The sequence below is a fragment of the Elephantulus edwardii genome, unplaced genomic scaffold (assembly GCF_000299155.1).
Source record: "Elephantulus edwardii isolate Elephantulus edwardi_28Jun2011 unplaced genomic scaffold, EleEdw1.0 scaffold00496, whole genome shotgun sequence".
Taxonomy (NCBI): Eukaryota; Metazoa; Chordata; class Mammalia; order Macroscelidea; family Macroscelididae; genus Elephantulus; species Elephantulus edwardii.
Window position 1 is genome coordinate 57,750 of NW_006400246.1, and position 18,156 is coordinate 75,905.

The 18,156-nt window shown below is 46.9% G+C and overlaps 1 protein-coding gene and 2 pseudogenes across 1 annotated transcript in view; all 3 read right to left on the reverse strand.

The window, feature by feature from the left end:
• Nucleotides 1-6,877: 6,877 nt before the first annotated feature.
• LOC102853605 lies at nucleotides 6,878-10,194 on the reverse strand (annotated as a pseudogene).
• A 4,205-nt stretch (nucleotides 10,195-14,399) lies between these two features.
• LOC102854010 lies at nucleotides 14,400-14,952 on the reverse strand (annotated as a pseudogene).
• A 1,748-nt stretch (nucleotides 14,953-16,700) lies between these two features.
• The window catches only part of LOC102854421 (zinc finger protein 416-like), a 6,142-nt gene continuing 4,686 nt past the window's right edge, over nucleotides 16,701-18,156 (reverse strand). The window contains exon 6 of the mRNA XM_006903031.1: nucleotides 16,701-16,827. Coding sequence (XP_006903093.1) covers nucleotides 16,701-16,827 — 127 coding nt within the window. The remainder of the gene's footprint in view (nucleotides 16,828-18,156) is intronic.

Consider the following 18,156-nt stretch of genomic DNA (forward strand, 5'->3'; position numbering starts at 1 on the left):
ACTTGTTATGCATCAGAGAGTTGGACAATGACCAGGGAGGATAGAAGGAGAATTGATGCCTTTGAGCTGTGGTGCTGGAGAAGAGTATTGAGAATACCACCTTCAAGAAGCACAATGAATACTAAATAGACTAGACACAAAAATAAATACATCAAGACATGGTCAAATTCTGTAAAATAAAAAAATAAGAATATTAAAAGCAGCATAAAAAAAGTCACCTACAAAAGGGGAAAAATTGGATTTAAGTTCTGCTTTCTCAGAAAAAACCATGTGAACCAGAAGACAATGTGGTGGCATATACAAAAGTTGAAAGAAAACATGTGCCATCCTGTACCCAGCAAAACTCGCCATCAAATATGAAGGCATAATTAGATCCTTTGCAGAAAAGAAGAAACTTAAGGAATTTGTGAAAACAAGACCAGAACTACAAGGAGAAGCCAAAGGAAAGTGGATGGATCATAGTAATCAGAAACAACAGGAAAACAGTAAAATGGCAAAAGTAAAACCTGGCCTGACAGTAATTACAATTAATGTGAATGGACTAGATGCACCAATCAGGAGAAAAAGAGTAGCAGAATGGATTTTAAACAACAAAGCCCACCAATATGTTGCCAACAAAAGGGACATATAAAAAATGGAGATAAAGAGAGACTCAAAATCACAGGGTGGGGGGAAATATACGGAGCAAATAGCAACCACAAAGAAGCAGGAGTGGCAATACTAATCTCTGGTAAAAACAGACTTCAATATGAAAACCATCACAAAAGATAAGGAAGAGTATTACATACTTATTAAAAGCACAATAGATCAAAAAGACATAAACTTGGTCAACATTTATGTACCAAATGATAGACCTGCAAAATACATAAAACAACAGTTAACAGAATTGAAGAAATAATACAATCGTGGTAGGAGACTTCAATACAACACTATCATTAAAGGATAGGTCAACTCAAAAGAAACTGAACAAAGGTGCAGAAGACCTAAACTATACAATCAAACAACTTGACCTTGTGTGTTGTCCAATGAAGGAAAAGAGACGGGGGTGGGGGGCACACAGGAATAGGGGTCAGGTCAGAAAGCGTGAAGGCAGGGGGCAAACAGCTGGGAGAACTGCAGCCCCTAAGCTAGGCCTTTCTGGGTTTTTCCTGAGAATCACCAGGTAAGTAAACAAAGGAAAATCACAAAGGAGTAGTAAACAAAAAGGATCACGGGGATGTCAAATTCTTCCTTTGGTTTATCTTATGCTTATCTCAGGAGAGAGGGATTCAGTAAATACTAAGAATTATGTAGACTCTTAAGGAGTGCCTTAATGACACATGGTAAATTCTAGCTTGTATTACACCTCTCTCATATCTTGATATAGCATTTGGTTTATTATTAATATTAAATTTTATATTCTGCTCCCGACACTTGTGGATGTATTCAGGGTACCACACCCAACTAAAACTCAATTCACTTTCTTCTCAAGTGCATATGGTACGTTCTCCAGAACTGATCACATATTAGGACACAAAGCAAGACTCAACAAATTAAAAAACACTGAAATAATACAAAGTATCTTCTTAGATCACTATGCCTTAAAGCAAGAAATTAACTCAAGGAGGGTAAAGATTACAAAACCACCCATGTGGAAACTGAATATCTACACAATTAGCTTATAACAGAACGTTTACAGAATCCTACAGGGTTTCCACAAGAAAAAGACTGATAACACAATTACAAAATGGGCAGAAGACATGGAAAGAATTTTCATGGAGGAATATACTTAGATGGCCAACATACACATGAAGAAATGCTCAAAATCACTGGCATTAAGTGAGAAGACAATCAAAACCTCAATGAGATACCATCTAGATAAGTTCAGAATTCTCTATATAGGTATCTACTGGAGGCCTGACTAACTTGCAAAGCAAGATTAGCACTGCATTGTAAAACCAGCAGAACTGATTCCATGTTGGCTAAAGCATCTGCTTGGCAGTAAACAACTTGAGGAAGCAGGATGCTAATGAATTGGGAGCGACCATAGCAAGGAATGTGATGAGACTCTTTGTCCTGCTAAGCACACAATAAGCTATCCCAGAAGATATCTTTGTTTTGTGTTAAGGTCTGGGAATGTTTGACCTGACATAATACAATTACCTCTGCATGCTTGTTTCTATAAACCTATATATACTTGGTCTAGAGAATAAAGGTTTGCTATTCATCATCAGCGTGTTGCCTCTCTGCGTCTTCATTTCATCTTCATCCCTTCTCTCAGCGGAACTGTTTCGATATAGTGGGGCTGGACCCCGGTAGGTATCAATTATAAAACTATAGTTTTCTCCAGCCTGCGGGACTGGTTGCTTGACCTTGGAGTTGTTAGTGTCCTTTCTTTGATCTGTTTATCAGGAGAGGAGATGCTCTCCTAGATTAGCTGTTAGCTCTTTGAGGCTGTTTTCCCCGATCATATGTAAATTGTAACTTAATCTGCCTGTTTGCCTGGAAAGGGAGTATCAGAGTGTGAATTATTTTCTTTCAGATATAGAAATTCTTGTATTTTACTGAGAAAAGTTTATTGTTAAGGGGGTTGGTGTTTCACCCTAGTATAAAACCCAGTGATCACTCCCCAGCAAGGAGGCAGTCTTGGAGGTGACTTGCTGTCTCCTAGATCTGCGTAATAATGTGCTTATGGATATTGCAATCCGTTTGCCTTATTGGCAACTGACTATGGAAAGAACCCCTTGTATTCAGTAACCATCTCACCCCAAGAGCAGTGGCACAGTTTAACAGGACAGCAAGTAATAAATGTTGGAGATAAAAACTCTTATACACTGTTGGTGGGATTATAAAATAGTGCTCTGGAAAGACATTTGGCATTTCTTGAGAAAGCTGAACACAGAAATTCCATATGACCCTCCTATTCCACTGGTTGGAATATAACCCAAGAATATGAGCACTGAGGCATAAACTGAGATTTGTACACCAATGTTCATAGCAGCATTATTCACCATCACAAGAACATGGAAACAGCTCAAATGTCCAACCACAATCTAATAGATTGAGACATTGTGGTACATTCACACGGTGGAATACTATGCAGTGCCCAGGAACAATGGTTTTGTAAACTTGGGAGGGACTGGAAAGCATTATGCTAAGTAACTCATTCTCACCATGGGGCCAGTTGGCAGCACCATGATGGATGGAGAAGAGATTGAAGTTGTTAACAATTTCAGCTCGTTCAGCTCCACAATCAACAACACCTTTGGCTTCTGGAAACCATTTGTTTCGGGTGTGGTGGGTCCAGCGAGGGGGTCCTTGAACCCTTACTGCACTTGGAGTGTTGGGGATAACAGTGTAAGGTCCTATATACTTAGATTGCAGCTGTGTTTTGAGGGTTGGTTTGGCAAATGAACACTTCCATCCCTGCAAGACAGCTGTTCTGAGAAGCAAGGAGATAGAAGAAAGAAAAGAGCTGGCCAGAAGACATGGAGGCTCTAAGGCTGGAAGAGGGGTCAGCATGAGTGACATGTAGCTGCTGGATCCAATGACAGTTCTTGTTGATCTGTTATGTGCCATCAAGTTGCTTGCTACTCATAGCAACCATATGCACAATAGCTCTGAATTCTGCTCTATACTGAGCCAGTCTCACTGTCTCAGACATGCTTACCCCCAGGACCGTGATTACTCTCAATCCATCCCATCTGAGGTCTTCTCCTGTGCTCTCCCTCCACTGTTCCAAGCATGGTGTCCTTCTCAAGGGACTGGGCCCTCCTGCCAGTGTTCCCAAAGTATGTGAGAATGAGGTTCAAAATCCTTGCTTCCGAGGAGCAGCCTTGTTTCACCCTCTCCAGATCCATCTGACATTTGGTATAATGTCTCTAGTGCCACGGCCTCTGCTAAACCCCACTTGCACATCTGGCAGGTCTTTGTTGATGTAGTGTTCCAGTCATTTCTGGATAATCTTCAGTAGGATCTTGCTTGTGTATGATAGTAGTGATATTGTTCAATGATTTCCATACTTTGTCACATCACCTTTTTTTGGAATGAGAATAAATATGGATCACTTCCACTCAAGTAAGCCAGGTGGTTGTCCTCCAGATTTCTAGACACAAGCTAGTTAGTGTGTCCAGGGCTGCTCTGTTTGTTGAAATATGTCAATTGGTATTCCATCAATTCCTTGGGCCTTGTTCCATCCTTTCAAATAGTTTCCTCACATGCCCTCTAAGAAAACGGGAAACAACTAGGCTTTGACTGTTTGAGGAAGGAAAACCTTCAGCAGCATTGTAAGGAAATTTGGCCTCTGTTTATCCTCTGTTGAGAGGATAGTGAAGAGTAGTCTGTTAACAGATCTCTAGTTTATAATATTCTGAACATAAACTTATCTGGCCAACAAAAGGCAAGTAGTCTGAAGTCCCTTATTTAGGCACTAAGTCTTGTAAGGAAAAAGCCAGGAACTTCTCTGCACACACGAGTGTATGGTAATTTTTTTTAATCCCCCAAAATAAAATAGCCACATATAAGCTGAACTAGTTGTTTTTAAGATTTGTCTTTCTAGTTCCACATCATGGTAAATAGCTCTGGGGTAGATGGAGTTTTGTCCGTCCAGTTTGTAGCCTTGCTTACGAAAATGGATAAAGGGTAAACAGATCGTTTCTCCTTAGCCTAAGTATTCCACCATCCTGTGTATTGAGGATTGTTCGCAAATGAGTTTAAGTAGCTGATGGTTACTTCCCCTCAGGTCTGTGTGTGGAAACACCCAGAGATGTGTTAGAAAAAGAAAAATAAACCGGCATGGCCGGCCGGCAGAACCAACCTACACCCAGGTGGCATAAGTGTACTCCTCTAGCCACTGTGAAAATTCTCTTCAGCAGGATTTTGCTTGCAGAGGAAGATGAAAGACGGCTGATGTGAGCGCCGCGTGCTCTCGACCTCATGGCCTACTGCCTTCAGACAGCCTTTGAGTCCTTGTTCTACTGCCATTGCGGGTCGGTTAACCATTCTGGAAGCCCCTTCTCCATTTGTGGAAGGGGAAAGTAATAATACGTACAGTTACAGTTAGACCAGTCAGTGAAGAGGAAGGGGGCAATGATGACGGTGGTAGAGCCAGAAGTGCAGTCTGCAGCCACAGTCACTGGTAGTGCGCAAGGTCCAGACCTCAGAAGAGCACTGGTGGGGGAGAGCCGTTTAGCCCCTGAGGAGAATCACTAGGCCCCTGGGGAGAGCCACCTGGTGTGTATGAGGAACTTTATCTAAGCCACTTTCCTCCATGTCCTCCTCCAGTACACCTGTGAGTAACACCTCCAAAGCCCTTCTCTTTGTAACTCACAAGTTTGTTCTCTCTAGGTTTGTTTCCTTTCCTATAGGTAACTGAACAGAGTCTTGTTCCAGAACCTCAACCCAGTCCCAAAGACAAAAGGGAAATATCACTGCCAGCTAAGGAAGCAAAGGTAGATGGAACCTCAACATTCAACCAACGCCTCCCACTGGACTCACCCATACAAACACCTTGAAATCCAGAGGACAGGAAACAGTGGGCTCCCTTTCCCCTTCATCTCAATGCCCCTGACTATTCAGCATGAAGCAGCCAGAGTGTCTGTGCTTCTATTCCCAAATAAGAAAAGTACAAATAAAAAAGACAATCTCTTTGTAAAAAGAAAATAATAATCACCATTGGACTGTGCCGACCATTACCCTGTCTTTTCCAGTCTCCACCGGATCTTTCTCATTTCCTTTACCCACTCCCTCCACCCACCAAATTGTGCAACCCTGTGATTTCATCCCAGCTAGCCTCCCCCTTCTGCTCCCACCCCTTACCCTCTTGGATCCCCATATATGTTTTTTACAATGAATAAGTATTTTTTTTATTTTATTATTTTATGTGTGTGTGTGTGTGTGTACCAACAAACTGGATCTAACTGGTACAGGAGGAAACTGCACCTCCTTCTCCAGCAGAGCACCTGGTGGATTCAAACCATGTACCTCTGGGATTGCAGTGCAGCTTCTTGCCACTAGGCCACCAGAGCTCCCTCAAAAATATATTTTTTTATTATTTTTTGTGTGTAACCAACCAACTCAATTCTGAACATCAATGTCCATTGCTTCTTTTCAGGACCAGGGGGTTAACTCCCTCACCACCACCCAGCATTAAGTGACACAAAACATCCCAAGAAGCACCAGAGGTCATCAGGACAGACCCCTCTTCAGAGTTGACCTCTGATAACACAAAAAAAATCTCTGTGATCCAGGTTACAAATCAAGACCGCAAGTCCTTCACAGTGGCCATGGTCAACACATGAACCAGGCCCAAGTTGGAGAGGCATTTTCCACCATCATCATGCGCTATGAGGAGTATCATTTAGGATCTCCATACAAGTTGTCATGCTTTCAGAGCCCAATTCCGCTTTCTAAGACGCCAGTGAATAGACACCCTCACGATTAAAGATGTTATTCAAGAAAAAAGAAAGTCCTTCACCATTGTACAAACCAGAGCAGCTTCTGGGTTGCTGACTTGGAAAAAGTCTGCCACACACATTGTGTGAGTCAAAAGCCAGCCCCCTAAAAGGAGGAAGTTCTTTCCTATAAGCTAGCAGTACTAGTGGACTAAGACAGGTCAAGTCCAGGCCCTAACTTACCAGAGAGCAAGAAATGAGGACACCCGAGGGGCCCAGGCCTCTAGAAGTTCCTCCAGTGAGCACGTGGGCACTGAAATCTGCTTCCCTGGGCACACTGGGGTGGTGTCTGATGCACATGGTGCAGGCTGCTGGGGAGGGGCAGTGACAGGGCTTAAAAGCAGGAGCTGGTGGTGAGGAAGTCTGACAAGAGCCCTGGACAGGTTAAGACTCTCTCCGTTGTGGACATCTGATTATAGGAGGCTGGATTCAGGCCAACTCCTCCCTCAGGACCTGTCTCCTCCCGTGTCGGGACACTGAGCATGAACCCAGCATTCCCTGCACATCTACGGCCTTCATCCAGTGTGCACTCGCTGGTGTTGAAGGAGGTCAGATTTGCGGCTGAACGATTTTGCACATCCGTTGCAAGCATACGGCCTTTCTCCAGTGTGAACTCTCCAGTGCTGAATGAGGCCAGAGCTTTGCCTGAAGGACTTTCCACACTCATTACATGTGTAAGGTCTTGCACCAGTGTGAACTCGGTGGTGTTTAATGAGGTCAGATTTGCGGCTAAAAGATTTCTCGCACTCACTGCAATCATACGGCCTTTCTCCTGTGTGAACTCTCCGGTGCTGATTGAGGCCAGAGCTTTGCCTAAAAGACTTCCCACACTCGCTACATTCATAAGGCATTTCTCCAGTGTGAATTCTCTTGTGTACTATCAGGTGGGAGCTTCGGGCAAATAATTTGCCACATTCGCTGCACATGTAAGGCTTCTCTCCAGTATGAACACGTCTGTGGTAAATGAGGGTGGAGATATGGCTAAAAGACTTCCCACATCTCCCACACTCAAAAGGCTTTGCTCCTGTGTGAACTCTCCAGTGCTGAATGAGGCTGGAGCTCTGGCTGAAGGATTTCTCACATTCATTGCACTTATAAGGGTTTTCTCCTGTGGGAATTCGCTGGTGTGTAATCAGATTGTATCTCCAGTCGAAGGATTTCTCACATTCATTGCACTTGTAAGGTCTTTCTGCACTGGGTACCTTCTGGCACTGGTTGAGACTGGAGATGGAGGCGATGGATTTGTCACATACTCTAGTCTCCTTTTCCCCTGTGTGGACTTTTTGGCTTTGATGGAGGTCGGAGATTTGGCTAAAGATTTTTGCACATGTACCACACTCATCTGTCCCTACCCCAGTGGGAACTTGAGGTTGCCGAACAAGTCTGCAATCACAGCTGCTCTTTCCCCCGTATTTGCTACCCTCGCAAAGCCCCTCTCCAGGGCGGATGCTCTGGGGGTGAACATGTGTACATTTATAGCTAAAAACATCCAGATATTCATTCCATTCAAAGTATGTCCTTGCACACGTGGAGCTGCGATGAGGCTTCTCAACGTGGAGCAAGAGCTGGTGCTGGAAAGGGGGTGAGTTTACGGGGTCATCCTTCTCAGCCTCCCCACAGGCAAAGGGCTTCCAGGGCCCTTGGAATCTGCAGTTCTTCACAAAGGAGGCCCCACCCACATCCCTCTCACGAAGTTTCTCTCCACTGCATTGTTTCTGGGCCTGGGGATGGTGTGCCTGGAACCAGAATCCTCTGAAGCATGCCTCATCCAAGCACAGTTTCGGCCGAGAAGACGCTGGCTGAAGTTCAGTTAGAAGCAGTATGTCTTTCAAGATGGGGACACACACTTCACAGGGGTGAGCCGTCCCGACTGAAGGACCTGATTGCGGAGTCTTGGCCTGCGACACTCCTACTGCAACACTCTGCTCAGAAGATGCTGTGTCTTCCTTGTTTTCGTGCCAACAACCTGAAAGAAGAGAAATGTAGGTGAATCCATGTCGCCTACTGGGGAAGCAGGCATGTTAGACCCATAGAAGGGAGCCCCTGAGACTATCTCAATAGGATGGAGGCAGGAAAGTATGCAGAATGCTAGGCCTTCCCTGACAAAAGACAAGGATAGGATGTAGCCCAAGGATGAGAATCTGGGACTCTATGGCCCTCCAGGACCAACGGACCTTCAGGGGGACCCTGTCGGCTAGTGATGTGTGCCTGATGTGCAGAAGAGCGTTGTGTCCAGGCCCTGGGAAACCCACCTGGAGTTGAGGAGCTGGTGTTCAAGAACTATCTAAGGGCTCTGTGTTGAGTTAACAGAGATGCAAGACTCAAGTGGACACCATTAATAAAAAAACAAGCCGAAAGCCCACAATTTCAATGACAAGACAGGAGGATCAGGCATGGGGAAGAGATGGGGTCAGGGAGACATGAGGTCTGGCCAGCAGCACTAACCACTAAGTATTGGTAGACACAGAGCAGGTTCCTGCAATATCTGTCCAAAGACCTGAAGTCATGCCTTCTCCCAGCTCCCTTTGAGACTACGCCACCAAGTTCACCAGGAAGGAAATCCGGCCTGAGTGCCATCCGTGCAAAAGAACCTACAAGACGGAAAGCCTACCAGAGTGACAGGGCAATGGACCCGGGGACTTAATGTACAACAGACCACAGGACAAAATACGAATGCAGTCATAAAACAATCTGAAGTGGGACTACAAGAATAGCCCGTGGTCCACCTAAGTAGTGGTGCGATGATGCCTGCGATTCTTGGCCAGACCATGGACAATGTCTGCTGGATACAAAGGCATAACAGGGGCACAGAGTTGGCATGGATGTGGACACAGTGCCCAAGAGAAGAGGGACACAGCGGTGGGACGGATGTGGACACAGCGCCCAAGCAGGAAGAAGGCAATCAGGGTGGGATTCTCTGGGCTGAACAGAAGACTCCTGACCCCCTTACCTACACTTTCAGGTGATGGTGGTGTGGCTACTTGGGGAGTGTACTGTCCAGGGCAGTGCACATGGCTCAGCCCTGGACCAAGGAACACACATGCCAACATCAGGGACGATCAGAGCCTGTGCATGTCTGGGGCAAAGGGGATAGAGAAACCAGTGCTGGACTCCAGGACGTCTTACCCAGGGAAGCTATGACTGCAAAGTTCTCCAGCATCACATCTCGGTAGAGGGTCCTCTGAGTCTCATCCAGGAGTCCCCACTCCTCCTGGGAGAAGCAGATGGCCACATCCTCAAAGATCACACTGCCCTGCCAGCAGGGAGAGAGTTCACATCCTGATTAGCTTCTCCAAGGTCTCCCCAAGTTCCCCCTCCCATTCTGCATGTTGCCCTCCTCTCCCTGCTTCCTGAATCCCCACTTCCATGGAGACAACAGGCATGGGTGACACGGACCCTCAGTGTTGCCTCAGAGTCCCAGTGGTCACCTTGAAGCCTCAGCAATGACAGACAGATGGGCAGAAAGAAAAGATCGGAGCTCTTGGGGTCAGGCCCGGCCCCTACATGGGCAATTCTGGGATTTCCTAGAGTGTCTCTTGGACACAACCCAATGCAGATGTACCTTCCACTCTCAGTCCCTAACCCAGTGTCCGCGGGCCATCTCCATGTGCACGTGCTTTGTTTTATAATCCCGCAGCTTCCTCTTCCTGCCCGCACAATAGTCCTCCCAGCTTCTCCACATCATCTGAACATCCAGAGAATGCTTGGCAAGTCCAAACAGGATCCAGTCCTGCCCTTGAACCTCAGTGGTCTCCACTGTCATCAGGGGTCCCAAATCCAGCCCTGAATCACCTCCTCCCACTCTCTGGTGGAGGCACCTTGGCCTTTACCACCACCTTCCAAGTGTTCAGGGATGGTTAATGCAGCTTATTCAGTGCTGGGTGGACTTCCTTCTCCAGTCCCTCAGATTACCACACTCACCTGCTTGCCTTCTGCCTGTGACCAAAGCAGGCCGAACCCTCAGCTTTAGGCCCCACACTCTACAGCCCGGCTGGCAAAGGTCATCTCTCCAAAACCTAGGAAGTTGTGGTTCCACCCCTGAAGGCCAGGAGATCATGGCCCTGCTCTCTATGCTGCTTCCAAAAGTTCTGTGCTCATCTCTGAGCCACTCCAGAAATACTCCTGTTCTTTTCTGTGGACCTGCTTCCTGCCAGGAGAATACCACAAGGCAGGCAGCAAGCTTCTCTTGGGTTCCTCCTCTGTGCTTTTCGGTCCCAGCTACTAGGGTACATGACCAGTTCTACCTGTCATGGGCCTCATCTCTTTAACAAAAAGATTGTGTAGTCAGATCCTTGAGGAAAATTCTAGAGCATACTTGGTGAACATTCTAAGTCCTTATTTTGCACAAAAGAATTTTCCAAATCATTACATTATATTTTTATTTTTGCAGTTTATTTATCAGTTCCTCTCACATTTACTATTCTACCACTGATGATCTTACAACTGTTTGGTTTAGGAGATCGTGAGATCCATCATGTACACACTCTGGAGGAGTCATAATTCAATCCATGACACCTGCCTTTGTGATGCATGCCACCCTAATCACATGTCTAAGTAAGCACTCCAGGTTTCCACTCTCACCTGCCTGGATTGCTGTTAGCATTACCACCATGGGCTATGACATGCAGCTCCACCTGGTCCACACTCTTACCTACTACCTTTCCATGTCTTCATCCTCCAGGCCTGTTTCCGGCCGCCCACCTGATATCGCCATAAATGTCAAGATTATAAAATCGAGAAAAACAAGATTCCTGATATCGCCGATACAAATTAACCCTACTCCTGACCATTCTACTGCAACTGTCGGACCCTGGGGTTACTCCGATTTCTACTCTTCCTCCCATCACACTCGAAAATCAGAAAGTCCAACAGTCCTACTTTAAAAACAAATCCAGACTCAAACCTGTATTCTACCTGCACATTGTCCCACTAATGCTCACCTCAACTACCAGTGCAGTCTTCCTCCGGCCTGTCTGTCTGCACCGCCCCCCCCCCCAGTCTGGTCTCTGTCCTGCAGGCAGAAGCCTGTTAGGATCTGGGTCAGAACATCTCTGTTCTGATTCAATCCCACCCTTGCTGACGCCTACTTTTCTCGGGCTGACATTCCAGGCCTGACTGCTGATGTCTCTTGCTACCTGCATATGCTTGGCTTCCCCTCCTATCATTTGCTATTTCCAATTGCTTCACGTGCATCTGAAGGCTGGACAAGGCATAAGGAAGCCCAAAGAACAAGCCATGACTTTGAACTGTGGAGCTGGCAAAGACTAATGAATAAACGATTAAACGAGTATGTCCTCAGGAAGTGCAACCAGGGTGCTTTTTGGAGACACGGTGGAAGCTCGACTCACGTTGAGCACACTCTCAAGGGGAAACTGCCTTTCAAGACATTGCGCTGTGGAAAGCAGAGGGCGAGCTAAAGAGAGAAAACCCTCAAAAAGATGGACTCACACAGTCACTGTGACCATGGACGTGTGCCAGACGGAGACCATGAGGATGGGACAGGGCAGGACAGGATTCAGACCTGCTGTTCACTGGGTGCTGTGAGCACCTTACCCACATCACCCTGAGGCCTCATTCCACTGACCAGAGATGGACACTCCATATTCCTCCCGGCCTGCACTCAATTGCCCAGCCTCTGCGGACCCACGTCTGCGAACGCGCAGAATCCCGGCCCCGCGGCGCAGATCGAGGGGCTCCGCTGTGCAGGGGACCTGCGCCTGGGCGCTCACGCCGATCCGTCCCAGCTCCTGATGTGGGGGGCGAGGATGTCCCCTGAGACGGGCGATCGAGCCGGCCACCTGCAGACAAGAACGTGCCCAGGGTCTTTGGGTCTCAGGCGGCTGCAGGCAGCGAGCTCCGGGATCCGAGGACCGGCCTGTGTCTGCGCGGCAACACCCACCGGAGGCGGGTCCATCAGCGCGCCCGCGGCCCGAGGATCCTGTGGACCTCTGTGGCCGCCCAGCCTCGGACCCGCCCCGCGGGAAGTGGGCACAACGCCTCTTTCTCGTGCCCGGCCGGCACCCGTCACCCGGCCGAACCGGCAACACAGATTACTGACGCAGACAGACAGACCTAAGGACTGCGGAAATAACAGCCAGGGGACGGCGCCGGAAGTCCCGCCCCGGCAGGGTGCGCGTGCGCGCAGATGTGCCACATTCTGAACTCTCATTGGCTTTCTGGCCTCGCTTGACGCGGGGTACAGTGGGAAATGTGGTTTTTGTTGCTCCGTGGCCGCGAGGCTTACTGGGAAGTGTAGCTCGCGCAGCCTTGTAACCGCAGGGCATGGTGGGAAATGTAGTCCACATAGCTTCCAGTCCCTGGAGAAGGCTGATACGTGCAACTCCGACTATCTGGGAACGTGTCAAGAGATGGCGCTCCTGGCTGGTAGTCTAGGGGCAGTTGCTAGCCAAGACATTCGGGTTTCAAATCCCCCAGTCAGTATGAAAGAGAAAAATTGGGCAGTCAGTTCACACGGAGATAAATTGTGTTGGATATCAGATATGTTCAGTACTCTTCTAAAAACACATTATTTTAATCTCATCTTTTATTTTTATTTTCAAGTAAACAGCCTTGGACACCTGGTGGCGGATCCACTGAATTGCAATTGACATGACAGTTGGTGTGGTCTTCCTGTTTGGCTCCGAGAGAGGCAGCCCTGATGGGGCAGGAGTTAAGCTGTGGGCTGCTGGTGGAAGGGTCAGTTTGAAGCCAACAGCAGCACCCCCGCGCCTGGAGAAAACCTGACGAGCTGCTCCTGGGAAGACTACCCCACACTTTCCAACAGATTTCACCTCAGCGGCTTTATGGGGCGAAGGAGAACTTCCCCAGAGAGTCCCAGCTGGACTGCCCACCTTTCTCCAGTGGAATGGCTGAGGGCTTGGTCTCCCCTTTTACCCCTTTCTTGATCCTAGAGGCCTCACATTTGAATGGCTGTGTCATCAGGACAACGTCCCATAAGGATAAAACCTAAGAAACCCTGTGAGTCTGCTTGTGGTCTGTCACAGGGAGTTCTGCTGACCTAGTGGTCAGAAGCTGTGCTGCAATCCAGAAGATTCTTATGCACGTGATCTGAATCCACCAGCTGCTTCACGGGAGAAGGATGGGTGTTCTCCTCCTGTGCAATTAACATTCAACCAAGACAAACATTCAGAGAAGTTGCTGTTGTTGTTGCTGTGTAGGGTCAGGTCGGACCCAACCCCTACCTGGTCCTCCAATGGGTTTCTAGAGGGTGTAAATCGCACAGGAGGAGACTACATACACACCTTTCCCCTTTCACCAGCGCAGCAGCAGGTGAATTCAAACCTTTGACTTGGCAGCACAGTTCCACTAGGCCACCAGAGCGCTAGTATGCAGAACTCAGCCGGTCTAATAAGGATAAATACTGCGTAGGACCATTGTTGTAGTAACAGAAGGGTAACTGGTAAAACGTGTACAAGTATCCAAGGGGGTAAGCGGTGGAAATACAGTGGTGAGGGTGGGTGGGAGAGGGGGGGAAATCACAGGGTCACACAATTTGGTGGCTGGAGGGAGATGAAGGCCATGGGAAATGTCCAGCGGAGATCTGCAAAGACTGGATAATGATGGGCATAGTTCCATGGTGACTGATTTTATAAAGCATAATGAGAATGCTTCTATGAAATGTACTGTTAATAAAGGAATAGTGTGAAACACAGCGTGTAAGAAGTTTGTATGGAAACCAATGTAAAATTTATTTTTAAATTATCTACTCTATTACCAGCTGTTTCCTCCCTTTCTAAACACAGTAGATGACTAATCTACCATACTCCATGAAACAAACAAGAAACACCCTCAGCCCACTGCCATTGATTCTTACTCATAGTAAGTGCATTAGTCTACCAGGAGGTATCTAGTCTTCTCAGTATCACAGCAGTGCCTATCAAGTGCTACTCAAAGTACATGCCGTATGTTGTACTTTTTCTTTTAAGCTGTAACAGACTTATTTTTATCTTAGTACAGATGCTGGGGCTTGCCCGTGGTGCTCTTGATGTACAAAGCCCAAACATTCAGCAATTCTTCCTTTGCTGGGAAATCAGAGTTAACGGCCAGGTGGACTCTGTCAACACATTCACCATCTGTCTCTTCACAAGGCCAACAACTACGGCCAGACACTGGACTTTATTCATCTAGAATTTGATGGTGGACTGCATCTCCTCTACTTTTGCCACCAAATTCTCATTGTGGGTCAACAGAGAAGAGAACTTGCCAGCCCTTTTCAGGCGTGGACCTAGGACCCTTGGGATGTGCTTGATCAAGGATTCAGAGGCCAAAAAAAAGCATACTCCATGGTCAGCTTTTTAGTCTTTTTTTTTAAGCACTTCAACATCCACGTGGGGGAATCTCCACAGCCTTGGCTTCATCTCAGTGCTGCTGAGAACTTGGGGCGTGGGGTGGACATAAGCCTGACGGTCCCCGACAAGCATTTGTCCTTCTGAGGATCAGAGTTCTTCAAATCTGCGGCTCCACTGTCTGAAAAACATCGTGCCTTTGTGGTGGTTCCCATGCAGGGTTTCCCGCACCACCTCGTAGAGGACGTTAATGACAGACCTTGGTGCTCAGGGTTCTTGGCATCACTGGAATCAGGAAAGGGTGTATCTTGTACTTCTAAGGACTCATATCTAAGTCCTGCCAGTCTTCCTCTCAAGATTGTCTATTACCCACCCACTCTTGCTTTCACGGTCATCAGTGTGCATGGGAAAGATGCTACCAGACTTTGGCACGTCCTTGCCCATGACGCTTTCCAGTTATCAGTCACTACTGGGTAAGAGGCTGATGCAGTGACATTCTCCACACTGACTCTGGCATGTCCCGCTCCCAGGACTTTTTCCTGGCCACTATCGTATGGCTTTAGCATGACTGCTTCTCCTCACCGCACTGGGCAATAAGAAAAAAGAAAAAAAGACAATTCATACTGACAGGATAGGAGCAAGGTTTGTTTTGCGGGAAGTCGTTTGTTCCATCACACTTGACCCTGAGGAATCAAGTCACTATGTATTGCCATACTTCAGGCCTTGGGACCCTCCTGGCACAAATACCCATGGAGCGAGCCTGGAAGACATTATGCTGAGTGAAGTATCCCAGTCACGAAAGGATAAATACAGCAGTGTCACTGACCTGAGTGAAATATCTCAGTCACAAAAGGACAAATACTGCAATGTCACTTTTGTAAAATGGGACTAACATCAGAGTTGGAGGAAAACTAAGAGGGGATAAGTAATGTCTACTGCATTGAAACAGAGGAGGGAGAGAAGTGTTTCGGAAGAACATAGGATTAAGTACTACTGAGATGAGTCCAGAATGAAAGCTGCATAGTGGAGTAGACTGGGGAGGGGCGGGAATTGTATAGCAATGAATTTTTTTTTTAAACTTTTTTAAAGAGAAAAGCAGACTGGGCAGGGAGGAAAGTGTGCAGCTATGAATGAATGGAAAACCAAAGTCTCTGTAAACTTTAATAAGTATTTTTTTAAACCACAACAAATTCTCATGGAGATGTTTCCATGTCTGCTGTAGTGTCTGAGTCAGTCTCTGCCTATGTCATATGTATCCGTCACTGGGGTCTCCCCCATACCTGTGTGCATCACTGGACTGTGCTGTAATGTCACTACTGCATGCCTGCACACATAAGATTTCCTTCTCGGCTGTGGCAGGTAGTACCAGTGGAAGTCACACTACATGTGGTCTCCATCACAAAGTTGTCAAACAGGGGCTTCAATCGTGCATCCATCTCAATAATATCTATTGTACAAGATACTGGGAGGACTAGCAGGCTGAGGCAGCTGACACTGACTCAAGACTAGTGTAGGATTCAGTGCAACTCACTCCTGCCAAGCTGGAGTTGTCTCACCGTTGACCCTCCAGTGCATTTCTTTCTCCTGGAGGGCTGCTGGCGCATTGCCTGAGGGTCAGCCCTGCTCCCTATGGGTTACATCACCAGAGCTCCCTGGTCTAGGACACAGCAAGTTCTGATGAAAGCTTAGAAACAAGTATGTAAGAAAATGAGAAGTTGCATATACAGAATTATACACAAATGTTCACAGCAGCTTTATTGGTAAAAATGATAAATAGATGACTAAAAAAATAGAGAAGCATGCAGCAGGGGGTTTCCAGGGGGTTGGCATGGAAGCTGGACATAGTAACTGCAAGCATTGTGAGAACCAATGGCCCTGGAAACTCTAGTCCTTCTCAGTAAAACACTAGCATAACAAGGATTTCATCCTTCAGGCCCAAAATGGGTCAAATCCAGGCCTAAACTTAGTGAGAAAAGGAAATGAAGCTGGCTTTCATCTTCATGTACTCATTGATTTCGTCCACCAAATACGTACGCAAAGCCTGCCTTCCTGAGCACCTCTGGGTGGTGACTGATGCACGCTGCAGGAACCTGACGGGTGGGAGGTAAATGGGTTATGCCATCGAGCCTGACAATGACAAAAATACAGCAAAAGCCTCAAGATTTACATACTCTCTGAAGAATTCTCACATACTTGGAACTTAGGAGGACACGCCTTTTTGAACACAGGTCTATTCTCGTTCACTCATCCCTCACACAGGCTCTCCTCCAACGTCATTCTACTGAACACAGAAGTTGCCCACTCCCAACATGTAAAACATCTCCCAGTGGAGAAATGAATTTAGATTTGCAGGTGGAGCACTTTCCACTTCCTCATATTATGACGGCCTGGGTACAGTTTTCATCCTCTTTCGTTAAACGAGGTAACCTTTGTGGACAGAATTTCCAACAGTCTCCGGACTCATGAAGCTTTCTTCTTATGTGAATTCTGATGTCGGATTAAACCATGTCTGTAGATGTACGATTTCCCACATTCACTGCACTCATAAGGCATTTCTCCAGTGTGAATTCTCTTGTGTTTATTCAGGTGGGAGTTACGGCTGAACAGTTTTCCACACTCACTGCACTCATAAGGCCTTTCACCACTGTGAATCTTCTGGTGTCGAATGAGGGTTGACCGATCTCGAAATGACTTCTCACAAACGGCACACTCAAAAGGCTTTTCTCCAGAGTGAACTCTCTGGTGGTAAATGAATAAAGATTTGCGGCTAAATGATTTCCCGCATTCACCACATGTGTATGCCATGATTCCAGTGTGAATCCTCCGGTGCTGGACGAGGCTGGACCTGCGGCTGAATGACTTCCCACATTCACCACACATCAACAGTTCTGTGCCTGTGTGGATCTTCTTATGACTTGTTACATAGGAACAGCTGTTAAAGAGCTTCCCACCTTTGCTGCACTCATACAGCATTTCTCTACTGTGAATTCTCTTGTGTTTATTCAGGTGGGTGTTACGGCTGAACAGTTTCCCACACTCACTGCACCCGTAAGGCCTTTCACCCGTGTGGATTTTCTGGTGTCGGAGGAGGGTTGAGCGATCATTAAATGATTTCTCACATTCCACACACGCGTAAGGCCGTTCTCCACTGTGAATTCTCTGGTGGTAAATGAATAAAGATTTGTGGCTGAACAACTTACCACAATCACCACATGCAAACGGGGTCCGTTTAGCGTGGGTTCTTTTGTGTTTAGTAAGGTGGGAGCTACGGCTGAACAGTTTTCCACACTCGCTGCACTCGTAAGGCCTTTCACCAGTGTGAATTTTCTGGTGTCGAATGAGGGTTGACCGATCTCGAAATGACTTCTCACAGGCTGCACACTGGAAAGGCTTTTCTCCAGTGTGGATTCTCTGGTGGT